The sequence below is a fragment of the Oryzias melastigma genome, linkage group LG18 (assembly GCF_002922805.2).
Source record: "Oryzias melastigma strain HK-1 linkage group LG18, ASM292280v2, whole genome shotgun sequence".
NCBI lineage: Eukaryota > Metazoa > Chordata > Actinopteri > Beloniformes > Adrianichthyidae > Oryzias > Oryzias melastigma.
Window position 1 is genome coordinate 19,203,750 of NC_050529.1, and position 22,600 is coordinate 19,226,349.

Below are 22,600 nucleotides of genomic sequence, written 5' to 3' on the forward strand. Positions count from 1 at the left end.
AACATCTGAAGGATCCGTGTTTTGTATCTGACAGCAGACAGAAAATTCCCCACAATTTTTTTTTTTTTTTTTTTTTCGGGCTGATACAAACATCTCCCTGTTTGTTCCAAAGCCGAAGCTGAGCACACACAAAAACACTCACCAACACACATCCCAGGTCACACTTTAAAAAATTACATTCTGTTCTTAATCTAACCTTTTTAGACATTCAGTTTTCCTATTTTCTGTTCCTCTGAAAACGTCTTCAAACTACCACAGGATTTAAACGAGCTACAATTAGTGTCTTCAGAAAAGTAAGTTGCACAACTTTCCACATTTCTATACAAAAACGTGTATTTAATGGACACACATACTGACCTGTGCTGACTTTTTGGGGCACGTTCAGTCCTTATAGGGTGGCGCCGGTGTTTGGCAGCAGAGCCACCATCAGTGCATGGATGGGTGAATGGGATTGTCACTGTAACGCACCTTGAGCCTTAGAAAAGCCCTACACAAGTACACACCTTGTACCATTTTGAACACAAAGTGCACACACCATCTCATTTGGTGTCGTTTTACCAAATTACTGTGTATTTTTTAGGGATGTAATGAGTATTGCTCAAATATTTGCGATCCAATCCCAAAAGTACGAGTACGAGTTTTTGCAATGTCAAAGATCACTAATTTGCATTATTTCTGAGTCTAATGGAGTGTAATAGAAATTAGGTCTTATGCCATTTCATGGTTATGAAACATTTCAGTCCTCACTGCGTCAGACACTTTCCTCTCACTGTGAACAAATCTTTAAAAAGGTACCAGTCATTGTTGCACACTGACTTGCTTACGAAGAACTTGGGCCGCCTTGTCTTCACACTCATATTTTCTCAGTTACTACACATGTGAAAAAAAAAACAAAATGCAACATTTATGCCTAACTGCTGTAAGCGCACAAGGAAAAGAACATCTTGCAGCTGAAATAAATTAAAATCACTGTCAAACTAAGACAGCAGCTGCTGCAGCCGTCTTTCCGCCACAGGGGGTCCACAGAGGCAGCAGCTTACGTGAGCACAAAGAAAGTGCACTTTCTGGCCTCTTCTCAGCGCACACAGGCGACTTGTCTGTCCCATAAAACACTATTTATCTTTTGTTTTGTCACAGCACGAACAACATTTTATTTTTATGGGTGGGATGGGTTTCCAAGAGCTCCAATCAGTGTTTTTGAACTTTTTCTTGACCTTACAACACTCAGTGGAAAGTGTTTAAATGCTGGTTTTGGTAGTTTGTGGTCTCAAACCGTCAGGTAACTGAGTTAATGAGTGCATGTTCTCACCGGGGATCTCAAATTATCTGGCGGTGCACACGAATGCACATAAAGCGGATCATTGTGCAGCCTGAAGTGTGCCTGAAACACAGCGTGCACAGCATGAGACCCCCGAAACACAAACGGTTGTAGCCATTTTCTTGATTTGGTTCAGATATCACAATATGGCTATTATACTCCCTTTCTGTTGCTAGTTGTTCCTAATTTGAGGCTGCATGGAAGTCCGAACGTCTGCTGAGAGGGCGCCCAGTGGTATGTGGAATACAGCCTGCTATTGTCACAGGATCCATGCAAGTTTTCTCTGTGGCCACAATTGGTGAATAAAAACAATACATTCTGACCATGAAAAACATATTTTTAATATGGGACTCTTCTGTCCATCCATCCATGTAAAAATGAGACTCTTGTGAGACTCTTTGTGCTTGGTTATCAAGTGTGTAGACAAGGGGTCTCAAACTGGTGGCCCGCGGGCCATTTGAGCCACCAAGGCTAAATTTTGTGGCCCCAGTATGATATGAAAGTTTAATGTTGTGCGTCCCGCGGGCCACTTGCGGCACCCGAGACGATATTTTATGGCCCCTAGCTTAATATAAAAGTTTGATTTTGGTGCGGAGCCCAAGACGATATTTTGTGGCCCCCGACTTAGAAAGGAAGTTTAATCTTGATGCGGCCCTTGGGCCACTTGTGGCCTCCGAGACGATATTTTATGGCCCCCGGCTTAATATCTTAGTTTAATATTGGTGTGGACTGTGGGCCACTTATGGCCCCCAAGGTGATATTTTGTGGCCCCCAGCTTTGTAAGAAAGTTTAATCTTGGTACAGCCCCTGGGCCACTTGCGGCCCCAAAATGATATTTTATGGCCCCCAGCTTCATATATAGGTTTAATGTTGGTGCGGACCCCAAGACAATATTTTGTGGCCCCCGACTTAGAAAGGAAGTTTAATCTTGGTGCGGCCCGTGGGCCGCTTGTGGCCCCCGAGACGATATTTTATGGCCCCCGTCTTTATACCTAAATTTAATGTTGGTGCGTCCCGTGGGCCACTTGCGGCCCCCAAGACAATATTTTATGGCCCCCGCCTTAATAAGAAAGTTTAATTTGGTGCGGCCCCCAAGACGATATTTTGTGGCCCCCGGCTAAGAAAGAGTTTAATCTTGGTGTTGCCCCCGAGATTATATTTTACAGCCCACGGCTTAATATGAAAGTTTAATCTTGGCGGCCCGTGGGCCACTTGCAGCCCCAAGACGATATTTTATGGCCCCAGCTTAATAAGAAAGTTTAATCTGGTGCATCCCCCAAGACGATATTTTGTGGCCCCCGGCTTAGAAAGAAAGTTCAATCTTGGAGTCGCCCCCGAGACGATATTTTACGGCCCACAGCTTAATATAAAAATGTAATCTTGGTGCGGCCCATGAAGTTTTGTATGATGGCACTTTTCAAGTCTTGTGTTCGGGGCTGACAGACCAACTAATCATGGTGGGATAATGGCAAACCAACCAATCAGGTGAGGTATATGACTCTTGGGGGCGGGACATTGACCGGGCTTAAAGCAGGGAAACATTTAAGGGCAGGAAACCTGACACCCCCTTCCCCAGACCACATTAATGAGTTCCTTACTTTTCTCCTTAGAAAAAGACTACAGTATTCCCCCTTTATTCAAGGGGGTAAGGGACCGGAGACCTCTGTGAATACCCAAATCCACGAATACGTAGAACCTCGAGTCTCCGTCTCTGGAATTTTTCACATTTCTGATTCAAATTGGTATTGGCTCCTAGACACCGAGGAGATGCGCACACATGCATGCACACCAAGGTCAGCCAGACTCTGCTTTCAGTGGCCCCAAGGAAAAATGAATTTGAGGCCCCTGGTGTAGACTGACTCTGGTTTTGTGGTGCTTCCCGTTGCCACTGATCAAGAGACGGTGAAGAGGTGCCGGCTGTCTTCTAGGCTTCGGTACAGACATGCTAATATTTCAGAGCAGTGTCAGAAAGTTTTTGAGTTATTTCCTAGCCTAAGTTATGTTCCAATTTATCCAGGTAAAGTTGACTTGAAGTTGAGTCATGGCATTTGGACTCTTCTTAAGTCCAGATGCCACGAGTCAACTTCAAGGTAGCCTAAAATATGAATAGATAATATATTAAATACTATATAAATATTCTACTTTCTGAGCATTTCATTTGGCAAATTTAAATAAAAAATCAGTCTACTTTGTCAAATTTCAAGCATATCCTTGTAAAGCCCACTAGACTGAATAATTAACAAAAAAAAAAAATCTAATTTTTGGAGACATGTTTTTTAACCCTTTAAGAAACAAAAATATTGAAATGAGTTTTCAGGGAAAAAAAACAAACGGTCTTACATTTGTTATTATGTGCATGCCAAGTAAAGTTTGTAGAGGAATACAGAAAACAATAGCTCATACACTTGCAAATTCCTGTGTGGTTAAGTCATTACACAGATTTTGCCACCTTTCATGCCTCCTGATTGTTATTTTGTAAACTTCGCAGTTAATAAAGTTGTAAAGAAATAAAGAAATTCCGCTTTTAGCACAGCTTTCAATTTTTTCTTTTTTCTTTTTCTTTCAATCATTTATAACTGACATTTCTGGCATCATGTTTTACAGGTTTTATGCAGGTGGCAAATACTGGAAAATACTGACTTTGTGTTATTTTTTCCACCTCTTTTATGAACTTTATTCGACGGGCAGCCAAATCCTAAAACTATATATATATACTCCAGGGCCTGAAATACCCCATTAGTCGGTCCTTATCAAAGGTAATCATAATTCAACCTTTAAATGAAAATGGCTTCCTCTCAAGAGCAAGGAAGTCTGAAGCAGAAAAAAAAGCAAAAAAAAAACAAAAAAAAAACAGGCACGCTGTCTTTGTGAGTCTGTAAATTCTATTTTAGCTGGACAGAGTCCAAAACAGCAAAGCTCACAAAGAAAGGTCATAGTTCCACATGCACGGGCTGGGAGTGGTGTTCTACTGTCCCGCTGTGGGATTGTGCATGCTCTCTCCATTAATGGCTCGTGCTATGCTGTTTCCCCCACAAAACTGCTGGCAGAGATCTGCTGGAGGTACTGTCAGAAGATCAAAGTGTTGAAGATACTATTCTCGTTGAGTTACAGATATTTCTTTTGGAATTGTATTCATTGTACAGAAACAGTTGGAAGGACGTGTCTCTCTCAAGTCAAACATTTTACCTGTACTCTTTGTATTGGTGAGGACATCTGTAAAAGGCATATCAAGCCTATAACTAACATGAGTAGTGTGGGGTTCAGTGTCTTGCCCAAGGATACTTCTCCGCCCCACGGTAGAGCAGAATGTGTCCCATGTTAACATGGGACAAAACCCAATACCTATGTGTGGCCGTGGCACAGAGGTAGATCGGTCACGACCCATGTGTTGAAGTATCTATGGGGAAAACACTGAACCCTAAATTGCTCCTGGTGGTTATAGGTTGGCACCGGTGTTTGCCCCCCATCAAAGTGGGAATGGGTGAGTGGGACTACGACTGAAAAGTGCTATAGTAATGTATGCCAATTAAAAGCGTTCTCCATCCAAACTCGTCATATATGGATGTATGGTTCGGGCCACCTCAGAGTCACTTTTTGACGTTTTGGATGTTCAAAACTCTGATTTTTTTGCCCTGGTTGTTCCCATTAAGTCAGGGTCCCTAATGTTTGGACCGCGAATCGGTACTGGTCCGTAGAACAATTGGTACTGGGCCACGGACACTAATCAAAGGTCCCCAACCCTCGGGACGTGGACCCACACCGGTACCTTAACCCGGTACTGGTTCTACGTCCAGTACCGTATCAGGTACAGCATCCAGTGCAGCCTCCAGGACCGCGTCCGTTAAAGCGTCTGCTATAGTGTTCGCTACAGTGTCCGGTACAGCGTCCAGTACAGCACCCAGTATTGCTCCAGTTTTTTGTCCGGTATAGCGTCTAGTACAGCGACCGGTACCATGTCCAGTACAGCGTCTGGCACAGCGACTGGTAAAATGTCAGGTACAGCGTCCGGTACTGCATCCAGTACAGCGTTTGGTACTGTATCTAGTATCGTATCCAGGATAGCATACAATACAGCATACAATACACCGTCTGGTACCATGTACAGTGTTGCGTCCAGTACAACGTCCAGTACAGCGTCAAGTACAGTGTCCAGTGCAGTGTCCAGAACAGTGTCCAGTGCAGTGTCCAGAACAGTGTCCAGAACAGCGTCCAGAACAGCATCCAGTTCTGCGTCCAATACTGCGTCCAGTACATCGTCTGGCACTGCATCTAGTACCGCATCGGGTACTGCCTTCCAAGGGTTGGGGTCCAGTGATTTAATAGGAACAGCCACCACGCCGAAAAACAACGAGTATGGGACCCCCAAAACGCCATGTGTAGACCATTTACCATAAAAAAGAAATCCAAATGGAGTTTCAAATATAACAGTTTTAGTGTTTGGGAAATGTCATTGAGGTGGGTGAAATAATAAATTTCAGACCTTTTTTGCCAGAGACTGTCAGATTATTCGTCCTTTGTTTGGTTTTACCTAACCTCTGGTAAACACAGATGTAGCAGAAGTCATTCTGACACCTTGGTGCTTCAAAAGTTCACTAACCAATACAGCTGGAAGCTAAAAAAAAAGGCGTGGATTAGAAATTGTTCTGATTTAATCAACAGATTCACTTGAAAATTGTGCCTTAGACTTCATTGGAATCACAAGACGACTTTGTTATGAGTATTGCGTAAGCTTTTAAGGCCTCACACAGATTTGTTTTCCTTCCAAATCAATGACCTGGATCTGGTTTGTGCTGGAGAACCAGAATCATAAACGTCCGCATTCTTAACTGAGATCTTTGCATCTGTCCTCATAGTGGTTAGGGGTCTCATTATCAATAATTTAGAGGCCGTTCGCATTGACCCATGATTAAGTAGTGCTAAAAAACTCTCCTGATAGAGCATGCATTCTGATGTGTGGTCACATGGACCGCAGGAATTTGGAAATGAATCAGTGTGTCAAACAGCTGCTTCAGGCTCAGGAGGAGAGGAAGAGAGAAACTCTTTTGTCTAAAAAAAAAAAAAAAACTTACAGGCACATTATGTTCACAGGATTGGTTACCATGGTTACCGACTGAGTACGTTACCTGTGAGTCAGAGTTTAAGTTACCGTTTTTTCCAAAGTTGGAAAGCCAGAGTTTCTATCATCCCACGGTTATCAAAGTTTGCGCCAAACCAGCTGTCTGGAAAACTGCCATAAATTAAAAACTGGTGGTTATCTACATCTAAAACGCAAAGTTTGTGTGCTTCTCTGACCTTTCGGAAAACCTAGAGTTTTATTCCATATATTAATGGCTTTTTTGTGAATTTGTTTTATTTCTCCCTGATGTACCAAAAGTCTACAAAAATACATTAACTCCAATCGCTCTGTTCATAAATCTCATTTTACAGCCGAACCTTTAATGGGTATTTTTGGATTTAGACATTTGTCCTTCCATCTGTGTATGCATGAAGTGATTTATGAGTACTGACCCCTCCACTGTAACTTTGCGATTTCATCACAAAGCAGGAGAGGCATTGTCTGTTATGGCCAGCTTTCTCCACGTTGGCTGTTTATAACCAAAAGTCTCACACACACACCGGCTCGGTCCAAAAATGTGTCGTGTTGGATTTGAGTTACAAGGCTGTCTTCTCCTTTTCCTAATCCCCTCAAATGAGCTTTCTGGACTGCCAGCAAACGCACACACACACAAGCACACACACTGAAATCCAAAATTGTGGTTGAGTTTCCTAGTGGCCCTCTGAGATATTCTTTCATGATTTGGTGTCCAGCAACAACCAAAGCTCACACACACACTCGAACGCCCATACACACACACTGGAAGGAACAGTGCTGCATTGTTTTTCCGCTTCCTGAGAGTCGACTTTAGAATTTGCAGGAGTTTTCTCTGGATCTCGGTCATTCTGGCCCGAAGAGATGACCTTAGGAGACCAGAAGCCCTCAGGCTCTCAGCTTCCTTCAGCCTAATGTGGAAACTAAGATTTTTAGGGTTTTTGATTTCACATACTTCACTTTTTAAGTGTTGTTGCTCCTAGAAATGAAACTAAAATGTTTCCACTAAAATAGTTGTCCTTTTGTATGTGGTCTGCAAATAAATCATACTTTTATGAAAAGTAAAGAAGGGACTTGTGCAATAGAGTGGAAGGTTGTATATTTTCAACAAGTTGTAACAGTTTTACAGAAAAATCACCAAGTGAACAGAATTGAGACTCTATCAACATGTTGGTGGAAACCATGGACAGTATATAAGAACTGGACTGAGTGGCTCCTCCCCCCTGGTGTTCGAAACATGAAGTAGCTGCTGGTTCCAAGAAGCCAAAATCCCATAGACTTCAATGGAGAAGTAATTCTATCATTCTATTTCAGAATAACTATTCTTCCTTTTTTTTATATGTTCTTGCTAATCTTAAATTTCAACCAATCTCTGCTTACTTACGATATCTGGCCCCAACATGGCAACATCCAAAAAAAAGGCTTTGCAAAGCATCTCCTATAGGTGGCGTCACACTCACCGAGTCCAGTTCTCTCATAAGTACAACAAATTAAAGTGTAACCATGCAGTAAATCAGCTTTTTTTGGTCTGTTGACCTCTATAAATGGGGCTTTAAAAATACTATCAGTTGCTACATTTTTGACAATTTAAAATAAATTTGTTTAATTCCTGAATTTTTAGTCTAAAACCATCTGTTTGCTGCCCCCTACAGGTTGAAACGAGGTACGACAGTTGAATTTTGTGATTGGTCGACTGGTGTAAGTCCCACATTGCTGTACAACTTCAGAATAAAAGCCCCGCCCATCTTTGATTCTCGGTCGGTCTTTAGCGTGTTAGCTTTAGCATGAATCGTGGGTGTATTGCCTTCGGTTGTCAAAAATCTTGCACAACTTTCTAGTGGTGATTGATTTCCAATGACCATTTCGCTCTGGATTGTTAGCTTAATACGTTAGCCTTTATTAGCTTATGATGCTAGCGTCTGGACTATTAGCGCCTGCCTCTGGAGAAGGTGGAGGAGAAAAATCCTCAACCTCCACAGAAAGTTATGCAGAGATATAAGCATCACTTTTCCCAGTATCACTTTCCGTATTGAAGACGTTACCACACCTCCCCCGCTCAGCTCTCCCACTTTTGTCTTAGAAAATATACATGAAATAATCAGTAGTATCTTAAATTTAAGGAAGGTGACTCAGTGAAGCCTTAAATCAGACTCTTCACTGTGTTGAAACAATTCCAAACTGTGTTACTTTTCAATTTGAACCATCTTTGATAATCTTTGATATATTAACTTCTAAACAGAAGATAGACGGCAAAACAGATTTTGGTCTAAGTTTTAAAATGACCTTTTTTTTCCATCTCTTTCATCTCAAATACCACAGTTCCTTAATTCACATCTTTGTCAAAAGCCAAACAGACCTGTCAGCTTCATCCAGCTGAGCCCCATTTCCTGCTGAAATAATCCCAGCTCCTGAGAAACGGAAGGAAAAAGGTTTAAATATCACATTAAGGTCATGGGTATTTTTCACCTTATGTTAGCATTTCTGCTACTATCTTTAAAGTTACTTGTATCCAGTTACTTTATCAGTCTCTCTTTGCTTTTGATAGTCAATGGACTCTATTAGCTTGCTAACGTTTTTCTCATAACACTGCTAGCTTGAGCTGCTATCTCTGCTAGCAGATCGGTCATTTTTTGACCGTATTGTTTTGTCTAGCACAGCAGAGAATTGAATCACATCTCATTTCTAACGCGTGTCTTTTGGGATTTGTTCTCCGGCTGCTGAACGGTCTGTTTGCTTTGGCCGCTACAAGACAAATCAAAAGGAACAAGCGCTTTTAGAAAATACTCTGGAAAGCACAACTAAGCCCGAGCTAAATGAAAGAAACTCATCTATGGCACTGAGGAGGTCAGGATTAGCTCTGCAGAACAATCAGTAATGAACAGGTCATTGTTGACTACTCATAATACCGTTTCCTTGTTTACATCTTGATTTAGGAGCAGATTTTACAATTCTTCGTTGTAGCACTTTTGGCTAAAATGTGTTAGCATCAGTATTAGTAAAATACCTTCATTGGCTTATTATTGAACTATTCAGTTACTCCTAAAAACATTGGTTTCCTTGAAATGTGAAGTTCTTAATATAATAATTATATCTTAATAACATGTAATGGATAAATATATAGAGTCGGGGTGTGAAATTCAACCATACAGGGGGCCAAAATCTAATACCCACCAGAGGATAAAACTACATTTTTAAAACTTTAAAAACATAACAATGAATAAAACCAGACAGGAAAATTATTCCAGAATAAATCAAGTTAAACCTTAAATATCTTTCAATATTTTGCCCTCCATAAAAATATCTACAAGTTGGAAGTTAACATCGGGTTATTATCAATAAAATAAAATCATCTGGAGGGCCGGATATATTTACTCGGAGGGCCGACTCCGGCCCCCGGGCCTTGACATATTAGAACATTGACTTTATTTCTATGTTTATTCATAACAACTGATACTGCACAATGACTTTTTTGTGTATCTGTGAAGTTATTTGTGTGAATTTTAATGTACATTTAAACTCTTTATTTCAGCCATTTTGGTGTTCCGCTTTTTCTTGTATTATAATGTTTATGGAATATTAGGATAAATCAGTCTTGACACTTGGGTATAGTTTTTGTCAGCTATTTTAGTATTTTGTGAATTACTTAAGTATTTTCAGCATTTTTTGCAAAAAAAAAAAAAAATCCTCTGCATATTTGTGAAAAAAGAAGTAATTTTTCTAGTTGAAGAGATGTAATTTTACATGTTGCTTCATATGATTTGAATGGTTTTACTTGAAGAAGAATAGTAGAAGAAATCCTAACTTGAAGAACAGGAATCTTACAAAATAAATGTTAGAACTGACAGCAAAAATGTTTTGATTTCCTCTCTTATTTTGCCCTTAGATTTATAGTGACGTGTGGTTTCATTTTTTGGATGTACTTCAAGAATACTGAAGCCTTAACAGCAGTGTTGAATTTAATGGTTTTGGGGGAAAAAGAAGGCCAAAAATGTTTTGCTTTGATTGTTTTTGTATGTGACATTTTGCTGTTTTTAGCCACAAATAATAAAAAAAAGTGTCATTTTCTAGGACATAGTTTCTGCAGAGCGGCAGAGGTTCATTAGAAATTCACTTCCGTTGAAGTGGAGCAACCCCGCCCCTTTTCCCCTCCCTGTTACTCTGTTTACACGCTCTCCCACTAGCTTACAGCCCCCCCACACCTCCAACTTACTATTATCGGCGCAACAAAAATGGCGCGCAAGTTCTGAAAATTGGAGCCAGATCCCAGCTCGGACGAGGAAAACAAAGGAAGGAATGGGAGCATCACAAATATGCTCTTTTTCAAACTGCATTACTTTATCTGCAGTTATTCTTAACAATTAGAATAAAGACATAATTTTCTTAAAATATGTCCTCCATCATGACAAAAAATGCTACAAGAACATGTTAAAGCACCAAAAACAGGATGTTCTTCAGAGTGGGTCTCTAACCTCTCCACAGCTGCCACTAAATGCTGTACCCGGGTTTGGCGATCCTGGTGGAGCGCAGAGGAAAGAGAAAGGTCTCTCTGTCTGACTGCTTTCTGGTTGTAGCCTCTGGCCTTTTTCCACACAAGCAGACAGTTTACTTAAAGTCTTGTATTTAGCTCAGGGCGGTCTTGTTTATTAGCTTTATCTCATCTCTTACATGGGCAGAGCCGCTTCCCAGAATAGATCAAACTCTCCCCCAACTGATACATCATTTTCACGGACGCTGAATGCAGACTCACTCTAAACACGAATAAATAAATAAATAACTGAACAAATAAGCTTTTGCTGCAGAAAAGCCTCCCTTCTAATAAAAATTAGCGGTTCAAGCGTGTCCATCATACCGGGGAGTGTGTTTGAGCAACAACATCCGACTGTTTTTGCAGTGAGAGATCAGACTAACTCATTCATCCTTGAACCTCCCCTTCTCTTCTGCTGGTGGTAGCTGTCATCACACTCCTCCTCACAATAGACAAACTGCTGCGCCGCAGACTGCAGCGTCAGCAGTTTTTGTTGGGATGTGTCCCGACGTTACCCAGATGATCCAAGGTGACTGACTGCTCTTTTATTCCTCTGCTTGTTTTGACAACCCTTGCATGTAACAGGAAGCACATGGAGAGAAAAAAATGGCTGCATCAAACGGATAAAAGGACGATGTTTAGAAATGCTTTTGATGGCCTCATGTCCAAAGGTTATGAATGGAGCAGCAATAATATTTTTAGTCTGTATAGAAATACATTTTATTGAGTATAATACAGTTCATGGTCTCTGACAGTACTAGGGTGCACAACCACTGACATAGTAGGATTTTATTTAAAGCACATTTAAAAAAATCTTAATTTTTTAAAGTGTTACAGATAAGGTTGCCACGATTAGTCGACTAATTGACTATTAAAATAGTCGACGACTAATTTAATAGTTGATTATATGGAGTTGGAGTGTAGTAAAGTTGAAATTTATAATGACATTATTCTAGCTTTCTGGACTATTTTGGCATTTATTCCGTTTTTTTAGGCTATTTTGGAGTTTAGCTAAAGGCTAATTTATGATTTTTTTTTAGTTTGTTAGGATAATTTGGAGTTTAGCTTATATTTCAGCTGCATGCTAGGTGTTTTGGCTAACTTTTTTGGGGTTTTTTTAGGCTAATTTGGCGTTTAACTAATATTTTAGCTGGCTATTAGCCTCATCATTTTCACATATCAACTTCAGGGTTTTCAGCTATCAGCACTAGCATCTTCAGCAGCCAAATTCAGCTAACAGCATTCACACTAGCATTATCTCAGGTGATGCTACATATCTATTTTTTAGTTTGTTTAAAGCTAATGGTGGTTAGTTATGTGTACTTTACATCCAGTTTACACATGACCCGATTAGTCTAATCGTTGATTAGTCGACTTTTAAAATAATCTTTTGTGGCAGCACTAGTCGACAACTAATTTAATAGTCGATTACTTTATATTATATGTAGTCATTAGAGTGTAATAAAGTTGAAAGTGGCATTATGTTAGCTATTTTGGACTATTTTGACATTTATTAACTTTGTCTAGGCTATTTTGGAGTTTAGCTAATATTTCAGCTACATGGAAGCCATTTTGGCTAATTCGAGATTTTTTTTCAGTTTTTTAGGGCTAATTTGGCTTTTAACTAATATTTTAGCTGACTTTCTGCTTATCTTTTTGGACTATTTGGCATTTTATTAAGGTTGTCTTGGCTAATTTGGAGTTTAGCTAATATTTCAGCTACATGCTAGTTATTTTAGCTAATTTAGGATTTTGTTCAATTTTTAGGCAATTTAGCGGTTTAGCTAACATTTCAGATACATGCTAGCTATTTTGGCTAATTTAGGATTTTTTGGGGGGGGCAAATTTCGCATTTAACTAAGATTTTAGCTGGCTATCAGCTTCAACGTTTTCAGCTATCAGCTTCAACGTTTTCAGCTATCAGCTTCAGAATTTTCAGCTATCAGCTTCAGTGATTTTAGCTATCAATTTCAGCATCTTCAGCTATCAGCACTAACATCTTCAGCGGCGAACTTCAGCTTACAACATTCACAATAGCCTTATGCAAGGTGATGCTATATAAGATGAGTGCTTTACATCTATGACCCGATTAATCTGAAAAAATAATCTGTGATTAGTCGACTATTACAGATCTGTAGTGGAAATTTCGGCTAAAAGAATGAAAATCCAGACATGTTTTTGAAAAATTATTTAGTCTTCTTTTGTCTCTAAATTCATTTGGCCTCACTATTAAAGAAGAAAAACTGCACGACTCTCTGATCTTATAGATGATCTTTGTTTCCATTGTTCTCCTCTAAAGAAGTGTGTTCTGTTGGATTCTAGCTCTGGATCTTAGAGAGCAAAGCCATAGAACTTCTATACCCTGGTTTCCATTGAGCGGTCTGGAGTGGTACGTTATGGTCCAGGTAATTCTGGCGAGCATTTCCACTCATTTGAGTCTCACTTCCACGCCGCGTGCATGGTGTAGCGTAGATCGCTATCTCACACCGTTGCTAAGGAGCGTTTGCAGTTCCACTACAGACCAGCTCTTGCTGTTATTTGCAGGCATTTTCAGTATAGACTTCTGACCAGAAGAGTTTGAAAACAGTAAAAACCAGAATGCTTAAATGTTAGCTTAAATGAGCGCTACATTGGGGCTCTCTAATGTCGTCATCGCTTTCTGCCAATCAACTGGTGATACCGCTACCAACTTGATACTATCCATATTTTGTATCGATCCACCCATCACTAACTGTCACCTCCACGCTAGACTATCCCTACAAACTCCTTGGTAGTTTCATGGTCGTATTAAACCTGCAGGTCGGCTTGGGTCTCATCTAATGAAAGACGGCGCCGCAGCTTCAGTGTCCACGATATCACGTGTGACCAAGGGTTTTTCTGCGTATTATCTGAAGAGATTGATGTCATGCAGTGTTCTTCACACCGTCTGGGGCCTCAGACAGTCATTTTCATGGATAACCCCTGAGATACAGGACGCATTTGTCTCACAGCCAAACAGCTCTCATACTTGTGACTCGTGTTATGTTGCGGACTTCTGAAACTGGAATTACTGACTTGTTTTACACAAGATGTGTGTTTCCTACTTGCCCATGAGTCTCCTCTTATGTATTGGCATGAGTGACAACAAAGCATTTTTTTTTAAATAAATGCCAATAGAATTTATTTATTTTTCCCAATATGCGTATCAACCATCTAGATCAGGGGTCTCAAGCTGGCGGCCCGTGGGCCATTTGCAGCATTTGTGGCCCCCGACTTAATATGGGAGTTCAATGTCTACTCACATTACTCACACATCACATTTCTGTAATGATAGCTTTGTGATGTTTCAGCTTTATGCTTAAAACTTTGCATTTGCTATTGTCGTTGGATCTGGTCATTAGAAATGTTCTTACTCGTCTATCTCCTGTAGTTTGACAGAACATGCAGAAGATATTGCTTAGGAGTACATAGACATGAACAAATGAACTTGTGGCCCCAAGGTAAGTTGAGTTTGAGAACCCTGTCTAGATTATCATCTTGATGGATGATTAAATAGTTTATGTCTACATAGACGCTGTAATAAAAATCATTTGGGAGAGTTCCGAACAAACTATTCATGAAACTTTCTTAAGTTTTTGTTGACTTATAAAAGTGTAAATGCATTTTAACAGTGTTTTTCCTAGTACAGGACATCTGTTATGTCCCCTATGGGCAAATCTGGTGCAGGTCTAGGGAGAAAAATACAAAAGACAAAAAAATCCTGTGACCTGAAATGAAACAATTAGTGTGTTCTTCCGAGCAAAAAGACAAACTAAAGGGAATTGGAACCTTGGCCTAAAATAGAATAAATCATGACCCAGCAGCTCCCTAGTAAGGGCTGCCTAACCAAAATCTACCCAAAGAAAACAAATAAAGCCTGGAAACTAAGACTACCAAGGTCCAACCCCAAACTAAAATAACAAAACCCAGCAGTGGAAGACTGCTGAGGACAAAGAGGGTAAAAGAGACCGAAACAAACCAGCACCACGTGGACTAAAACCCAACCACCTTTCTGACAGGCGCTAATTATGATCATTTGGAGGGCATGTTGGAAATCACTCAGTAAGCATACTGGCATGAGTTTGATTGATTTTCTCCTTTAATCAGATGTGTATACAGTGGATGTTTAGTCCATCTATTGTGTTTTTACTGCTCTCACCTCCTGATATCTTTAAACTTCTGGTTCATGTAAAGTTCACACATTTATCCTAAACTAATTTCTCAGCTGTCGTCGGCCCTTTTGACACACTTGTACCATGACACAAACTGGAATGTACACTAGAAACCGACTGAACATATAGTATTTTTCATGTTTTACATAATAAGCTTAAGTCCTTGTGGTCATCTCTCAACACAACACAGATGTGGGTTATGCCAACGATGTTTAGCCCCTTTCTTTTTGACACATGCTTTTCGTTTAGCTTTAAACAATTTACACACAGGCGAAAGCACACTGCTATCTTCTTTAGCAACAAGGGGATCCACTCATGCATTGGCATGAGCTGTGTCGCTGCAGGGGGAAAAAAAAGGAGGCCTGGGAAAGGAGTGGAAAGTCAAAGAATGTAGCAGAGCACATAGGAAAACAGAGCAGAGGTGGAAAACAACAAGAAAGAAAACAAAAAGGAAAGCTTTCATTAGAAAAAAGAAGTCAAGCATGAAGAAATTAAAAGAAGGAGTGAAAAAGTGCAGCTCTGCGCTCGACGACTCCTCATTTATTTATCAAAGTCATTAGCTGGGCTTTCAGACCGTGAAAAGGATACACGCTCATGCACACATGAATGTTATCTTACGGCCATTCCCTCAAACTTTCACTTCCTGAATAAGATTTTTGGAATTATATAGTTTAATCAGGTTGAGATTACTGTTTGGTCATCCACGGATTGTTGGGGTTTTAGTTGTAAACTGAAGTATAGACAGTCACCTCGCTAGCTGCCATTTCTATCTTTTTAGGGGACAACAAGGTGTTTCCAGGTTGATCTAAGGGTCTAAGGTTTCCAACAAGTCTGTTATAACCTCCATTCTTCCCTCTACACTTGCTCTTCAAGTTTTCAACTTTTCCTATGATGTTTTTTGGAGTAAAAAGCTGAAAATAATCCTTCATATTAGCAAAATGATGAAAACTATTTTGGGAAAGGACTTGCTCAGTACCCCAAAGTCCATCACCCAAACATGGAGGAGATATAGAGCTCTGATTAAACTGATTTGAAAGAGTTTCTAAAGGAACTTCTGGACCAAAGGCTGTCAAAAGCATTAGCCTCTGCTCTTTTTCCAGTTCTTTATTGAATATATCCTACATGACTCCTGCAGCGGCCTGATCAACAGGCAATGGTTATAAGGCTATGTCCAAATTCACTCACTCCTCAGGGCCTGATGTAGTGCATTTGCCATTTTGTAGGGCTGTCTCTATTCCCTCACTGCTCCCTAACTACTGAAAACATATAGGAAGTGACTGTTTACAAGTAATTAGTTGGGGATCAAATACGTGCAGCAGTGTAAATTTTGGGGACACGTTTTACGTGTAACCAACATGAATTTCCCTTTTTTAATTTTTATTTTTTACTTTTTATTTCAGCTTCGTTTTACAGTTTTCACAAATGAGAGGATATCACAACTTCCTAGAAACATACAAGAAAAATCACAATTTTAAAGTAAACTACAGTAAAGTGAGAAACAACGCCCAGAAAAACAAAACAAAACCTAAGAAAAAACAAAAACAGAACCGAACTGTAGCGTTAGAACCGGGACTCAAGTCCTTTTTCGTTATCTATAATAAAAAGGAGTCCAAAATGTCCAATTCTGCTGTCCATCTTACATTCAAACACACTGCACAACACATTTAGACATTGCACATTTCAATGTATTTAAAATAGGATCATGAATTTGGATCAGTTTTTGAGCGTAGCCGCACGTAAATACGTGAGAATGACATCGACTAGTACCCTGGATTATAAAACAATCCGGACGTTGTCGCTGCTTTTTTATTGAAACGGCAAAAATGACGTTACTGATTTACCAAAGAAAAAACCTAATAGATATGAACATTTATCGAAGAATATTTAGGAATCCACTGTGTTCTGATGATGAAAACTTGGATGGTTTTAAAAAAAATACATTTTGACAAATTAAAAAGGGTCAAATCCATAGAAATGTGGTCTATAATTCTCCAATTGAGTTACCATCTATGTACAATGTGTTTTTTCTTTTTGCAAAGACTTCTGGGAATTTTTTAGGACTTTGGATTTTGGAATTATAGATTCAAACAGCTCTAAAAAATGGCAAACGCACTATATAGTGCACTAAGAAGTGAAGAAATTTGGACACAACCAATGATTCCAAAATACATTTTCTGATATGTGTTAGTGAAAAAGTGTGCACCAGTGCTCACTAGATTGGCAAATCTAGAACACAATGCAAGTGCAAATTAAAATTTGTACGTTAACTCATTTTTTTAATGAAATATCAAAGTTTTCATCACCAAAATGCAAAATGTTCGTATTTTTACTTTTGCAAATGAGGAATATTAAAAAGAAAAGAAAAGAAGTGAGTTCCAAATCCCATTAAAATCCAGAACACAAGATAGTTCCGCTCTATGTTCTCTTTTGGGGGTTAGGAAGTAATGAGCGAATTCAGACACAACTTAAGAAAACCTCTTGTCTCGAATTGTTACGCTAACTTTGTTTTCTTTAGCACTAGACTGTTTATTTGCTATTATTTGCTCTCAGGAGTGGACATATCTTTATTTTGTTTCTTTTCCAGTTTTCAATGTTCTTTAACTCTGCAACTCATTATTTTCTAATCAACATTTTCATAACAGTGGTTAATACAGACCCATAGTAACTTTTTCTCTTTTGGTATCCCCTGTAGGTGCGTAGCCAAGGGGTGACAGAGGAATTAAGATGCTTGGGTTTACTGAACGCTCTGGACCAGGACATTCCAGACCAAGTAGCCCAGCTGCTGGGAGAGCCTTGCATCAAGCTGGCTGAAGGCATCAAAGCCTACATCTCAAAGGTAGGAAGGAAATGGAGATGGACAAAGAAGTTATCAATACCTGGTGCCCCAAAAGCAGAAGCACAACGGACATGACGCTGCAGCACGAATGCTGCACTACAACTCACAATTCTGAGTTACACGGAGCTCTGAAGAAATGTCAGTTTGTTTTTTGAGTCGCAAACAAGCTTGGGTGTTATTTTGAGTATGCTAACGCAGCTAGCATGTAGCATGTCAGACTTTGATATTTTTTTATGTGTTACTTACAAGGTTGGTAATTAGTGTAATGACAGTATCATTATTTTTAATGTTAGCCTATCAGTCTTTTTTTGTGTGTTGTAAACATAATTGGGAGATATCAGGAGTTGTGAATACGCTAACGTCGCTAACGTGTAGCATGTGGGATTTTGTTATTTTTTTCGTGTTACTAACAAGGTTGGGATTTTTTGTAGTTACTGTATCTTTGTTTTTAGTGTTATCAGTCTGTTTTTTACGTGTTGTAAACAAAACTGGGAGTCGTCGGGAGTTGTAAATATGCTAATGTGGCTAACAGATAGCAACTCGGACTTTGTTATTTTTACGTGTTGCTAACAAGGTTGGTAATTAGTGTAATGACAGTATCACTATTTTTAGTCTTAGCCTTGCAGTCTTTTTTATGTGTTGCAAACAAAATTGAGAGTTATCAGGAATTATGCTAATGTGGCTAACACGTAGCGTGTCGGACTTTGTTCATTTTTTATGTGTTACTGACAAGTTTAAAAGGCAGCGTGGACACAGTGACATTTTTTTTAAAGTTGTATCAGTTTGCTTTCTACATGTTACAAACAAATACTAGGAGTTATTGAGAATTGTGAATACGCTAACGTGGCTAACATTTAGCGAGTTATTTTTTATTTTTTTATTTTATTTTTTACAAACAAGATTGTGATTTAACGTAATCACAGTATCATTATTTTTAGTGTTATTATTCTTTTTTAAGTGTTACAAACAAAATTGGGAGTTGTCGGGAATTTTGAAAAAGCTAACGTGGCTAACATGTAGCATTGTTGGATTTTGTTATTTATTATGTGTTACTAACAAGGTTGCAATGTAACATAATCACAGTCTCATTATTTTTAATGTTAGTCTATCAGTCTTTTTTTGTGTTGCAAACGAAATTGGGAGTTCTCGGGAATTGTGAATACGCTAACATCGCTAATGTGTAGCAGTGTCAGACTTAATTATTTTTTTACGTTACTATCAATGTAAAAGCTAGCGTAGACATAGGTATATTTGTTTTAGTTTTATCAGTCGGTTTTTACATATTACAACCAAAATTGGGAGTTATTGGAAATTGTACATATGCTAACGCAGCTAACGTGTAGCAATGTCGGACTCTATTATTTTTTTACAGGTTACTAACGAGTTTGGAAGTTAGCGTAGACACAGTGGCTTTTGTTTTAGTTGTATCAGTCTGTTTTTTTACGTGTTACAAGCAAAGTTGATAGTTACAAGTATCGTGAATACGCTAACGATTTTAATGTGGCTAATATGTAGCGTGTTACAAACAAGCTCCAGAGTTACAGAGAACGTAGTAAATAAGTCTGACTGGCGGCCTTATCTCTGACTCTTGCTTATAGTTCAGTTAGCCTCATGACACAAGTTTAAAAATAGACCATTCACTGCTTAACAATTGCCTTAAATTGGAAAATACGGCAATTGTTAAGCAGCATCATCGTCTTTTGGGACCAGACATACATTCAGGAGTTCTTTGTTTTACATCTACTCTATTGCCAAAGGTGTCTTTCATCTATCCCAATAATTGAGATCAGGTGTTTGAATCACTTCCACATGTGTCTAAAATCATGCATCTAGACATGCGTCGGCAAACATTAGAAAAAGAATGGCCTTCTCTTGGGAACTGAATGAACTCCAGCGTAGCACTATGATGGAATGCCACTTGTGTAACAAGTCCAGTTGTGACATTTCCACACTACTTCCCCTGTTGGCTGTCAGTGGTGATATAACAAAGTGGAAGTGGATGGAAAAGACAGCAGCTCAATCACACATATATATAGCTTTATTAAACCAATAGAACATTAAAGTTTGACAAACTGCTAGAATCGGGGTAGAAAGATGCTGCTTCACCAGCGATAAATTCAAATAAAAACAGGTGACTTTTTTGGAGTATTTAAGCTTTTCTAACATATTTATTAGGGATAAATAATGTTAACAGATTTATGTGCAAAAATGACCTTCAGAACTGCACTTATAGTGGAGAAAAATAATCAAAACACGTGCAAAAATCTCATTTTCAGTGTTCAACCAGGGGTTGAGATCTCATTCACATGTCCAGAAGCTGCCCGATTGCTTCACGAAAGTTCTGTTTCGAACACCATGCAGCTCTTACAGCCTGCTGTTTTATTGCAGTCTGGTTCCTGCATCTTTTTAACCTTCACCTTCAGTACATGTAAAGATTTTCTTTTTGCTCAGTTGAAGTCAACGGGCAACTCTTTCCCATTGGGAACTTCAGAAAAGGGAATCTTCCTCTTTATTATTCTGGAGGATAAGAAATAATATTTAAAAGAACACTGGGGAGATCAACCACTTTCAGTGGCCTGACCGCATAAACACACTGAATGGATGGTCTCTTGTGTCAACCGTTGAATTCTGCAAACCAAAGTCAAGCGTGAAGCTGATCCGTGTCCCAGCTCAACAACGTTCCAGAAACGTCAACTGGGCGGAACAAAGTACAGTTTGAAGCTCTGTTGGCTCCACCCACCTGTCAATCAACTGTATTCCTCTTGGCGAATTTGAGTAGAAATAAAATCAAAGCATGTTTTATTTAAAAGAGTGTCGTACAATACTGATGCAAGTGACTTCTACATACAATGTGAAAGAAAACGTAAAGAGGATACTTCTTTTTTATTGCATTCTGTAAACTTTTGTTGGCAACAATATTTTAGCTGCCCAAAAACAAAAGATGAAAAACTGTATGAGATAATGGGGATAATGGTAGGCTCTAGTGTAAACCGGTCCTGTTCGTCCATGTCTGAAACCAGAGTCCAATGTCTGCTCTCACCGAAGCACTTTCAAATGTTTTCATGCGTCCGGGACAACTGAAATTCAACAGTTCATATTCATTCATCCATTTTCTTAACACGCTGAGTTGCTGGAGCCTATCCCAGCTCCTGTTTGGGCGAAGGCGAGGGTACACCCTAGACAGGGCCATTCAATCACTCACACTACACTAGGGGTGTAACGGATCATAATCTGTGGTCCGTACGTTTTAGTAGCCGACACACACACACACCACTACCTCATGCGCGCATTATTAAAAGCAACACCGAATTGGCGTTCAATTCGTGTACGCCGTCTTTGTTAAAGCATCAAAGTTGCTGCTTGATTGTTCTTCAAAGCTCCCCGATTTGGTGGCGTGTGGGAGGAGCTTCCATCCATTTCTCGACCTTGTCACGGCGATTGAGTTTATTTATTTTGAAGAGCTGAATAAAAGCATCGGTACTCGTCTCCGTGTCTGGTTTAAGGGAATCTTTCAGTGAGGAGCAGCAGCTGTCCCGCGCTGTGACAGGGGAGGGCGGTATGGCAAGCAAAAGGGATCATAAATCGCCAGCAACAGCGGGCAGGGCGGTGCTTCAACTGGACATGTTATTATTTTAAATATTGAAATGTTCCCAAAGTTTCAATAAATCAGGTAGTACTAAATAAATAATTTAAGTTGAATTTGAACTGTTTTATTTAAGACTTAATTTGAACATTGGGAGTGGAGGGCACAAGGGGTGGGGGGTGGGGTTACTGCAGATAGATTTGGTCATTTCAGCATCCTTCTCTTCCAGTTTTTGTAGATTTGGTCTCAAGACTTGTAAATGTCATCAGAAACTACATGTTTTAGTTTTTTGTTTGGGTCCAAAGTTCAAAGATATTTTGCTTTTATAAATAGGCTTCTATGAACAAATGTTTTGATGTAATACATGTGAGTATATTTACACTTTGAAGTACTGTGTATAGTTTGATCAAAGAGGTCTTTTAAAACTTTTCAAAAGAGTAATTGTAGGCTTTTAACTTGTTAGTTTTTACTGTTGTTTTTTACTTTGTACTGATCCGATAAATGATCCAAACCGTGAGTTTTGTGATCCGTTAGACCCCTACACTACACCTATGCCTCGTTTCCACTGAGCGGTCCAGACCTGACTGGACTTTTGAGCTTTTCCATTACAAAATGGACCCGTTTAGCAGGACCGATTCGTACCATTTCCCCCGTTGGTCGTAGCTCCATAGAAAAATTGAATTGAACCGAGAGGGCGGAGCTTCTATCGTCACACGATGTAACTTATTGATTGGCAGAAAGGTTTTACGACAACAAGCGTCTGACCGGTTCTTTTCCTGACTCGAGATCCAAACCAAAAGTTTTGCCCTCTTTTTGTCTGTATTCTTTTTACAAAGAAAAATAAATTATTTCCAGAGAGTATTCCCCCGTATTTGCGGGGGTTGGGGACTGGAGACACACCCACCCCCATTTCTGTCTCACCCAACCCCCGCTGCCAAGGAATGTCTGTTACCTGTCCATACTCATCAAAAACACTTCCCATCATGCTTTGTAGAACATTTATTGAAGAATTTTGGAGTATTGCTCAACATAAAGACTTTTTTTTTCTTTTTAATTCAG

General features: G+C 39.4%; 1 protein-coding gene across 1 annotated transcript in view; it reads left to right on the forward strand.

Moving 5' to 3' along the window:
• The window catches only part of tnfsf10l (TNF superfamily member 10, like), a 74,326-nt gene that overhangs the window by 17,460 nt on the left and 34,266 nt on the right, over nt 1–22,600 (forward strand). The window contains exon 2 of the mRNA XM_024288722.2: nt 17,815–17,958. Coding sequence (XP_024144490.1) covers nt 17,815–17,958 — 144 coding nt within the window. The remainder of the gene's footprint in view (nt 1–17,814; nt 17,959–22,600) is intronic.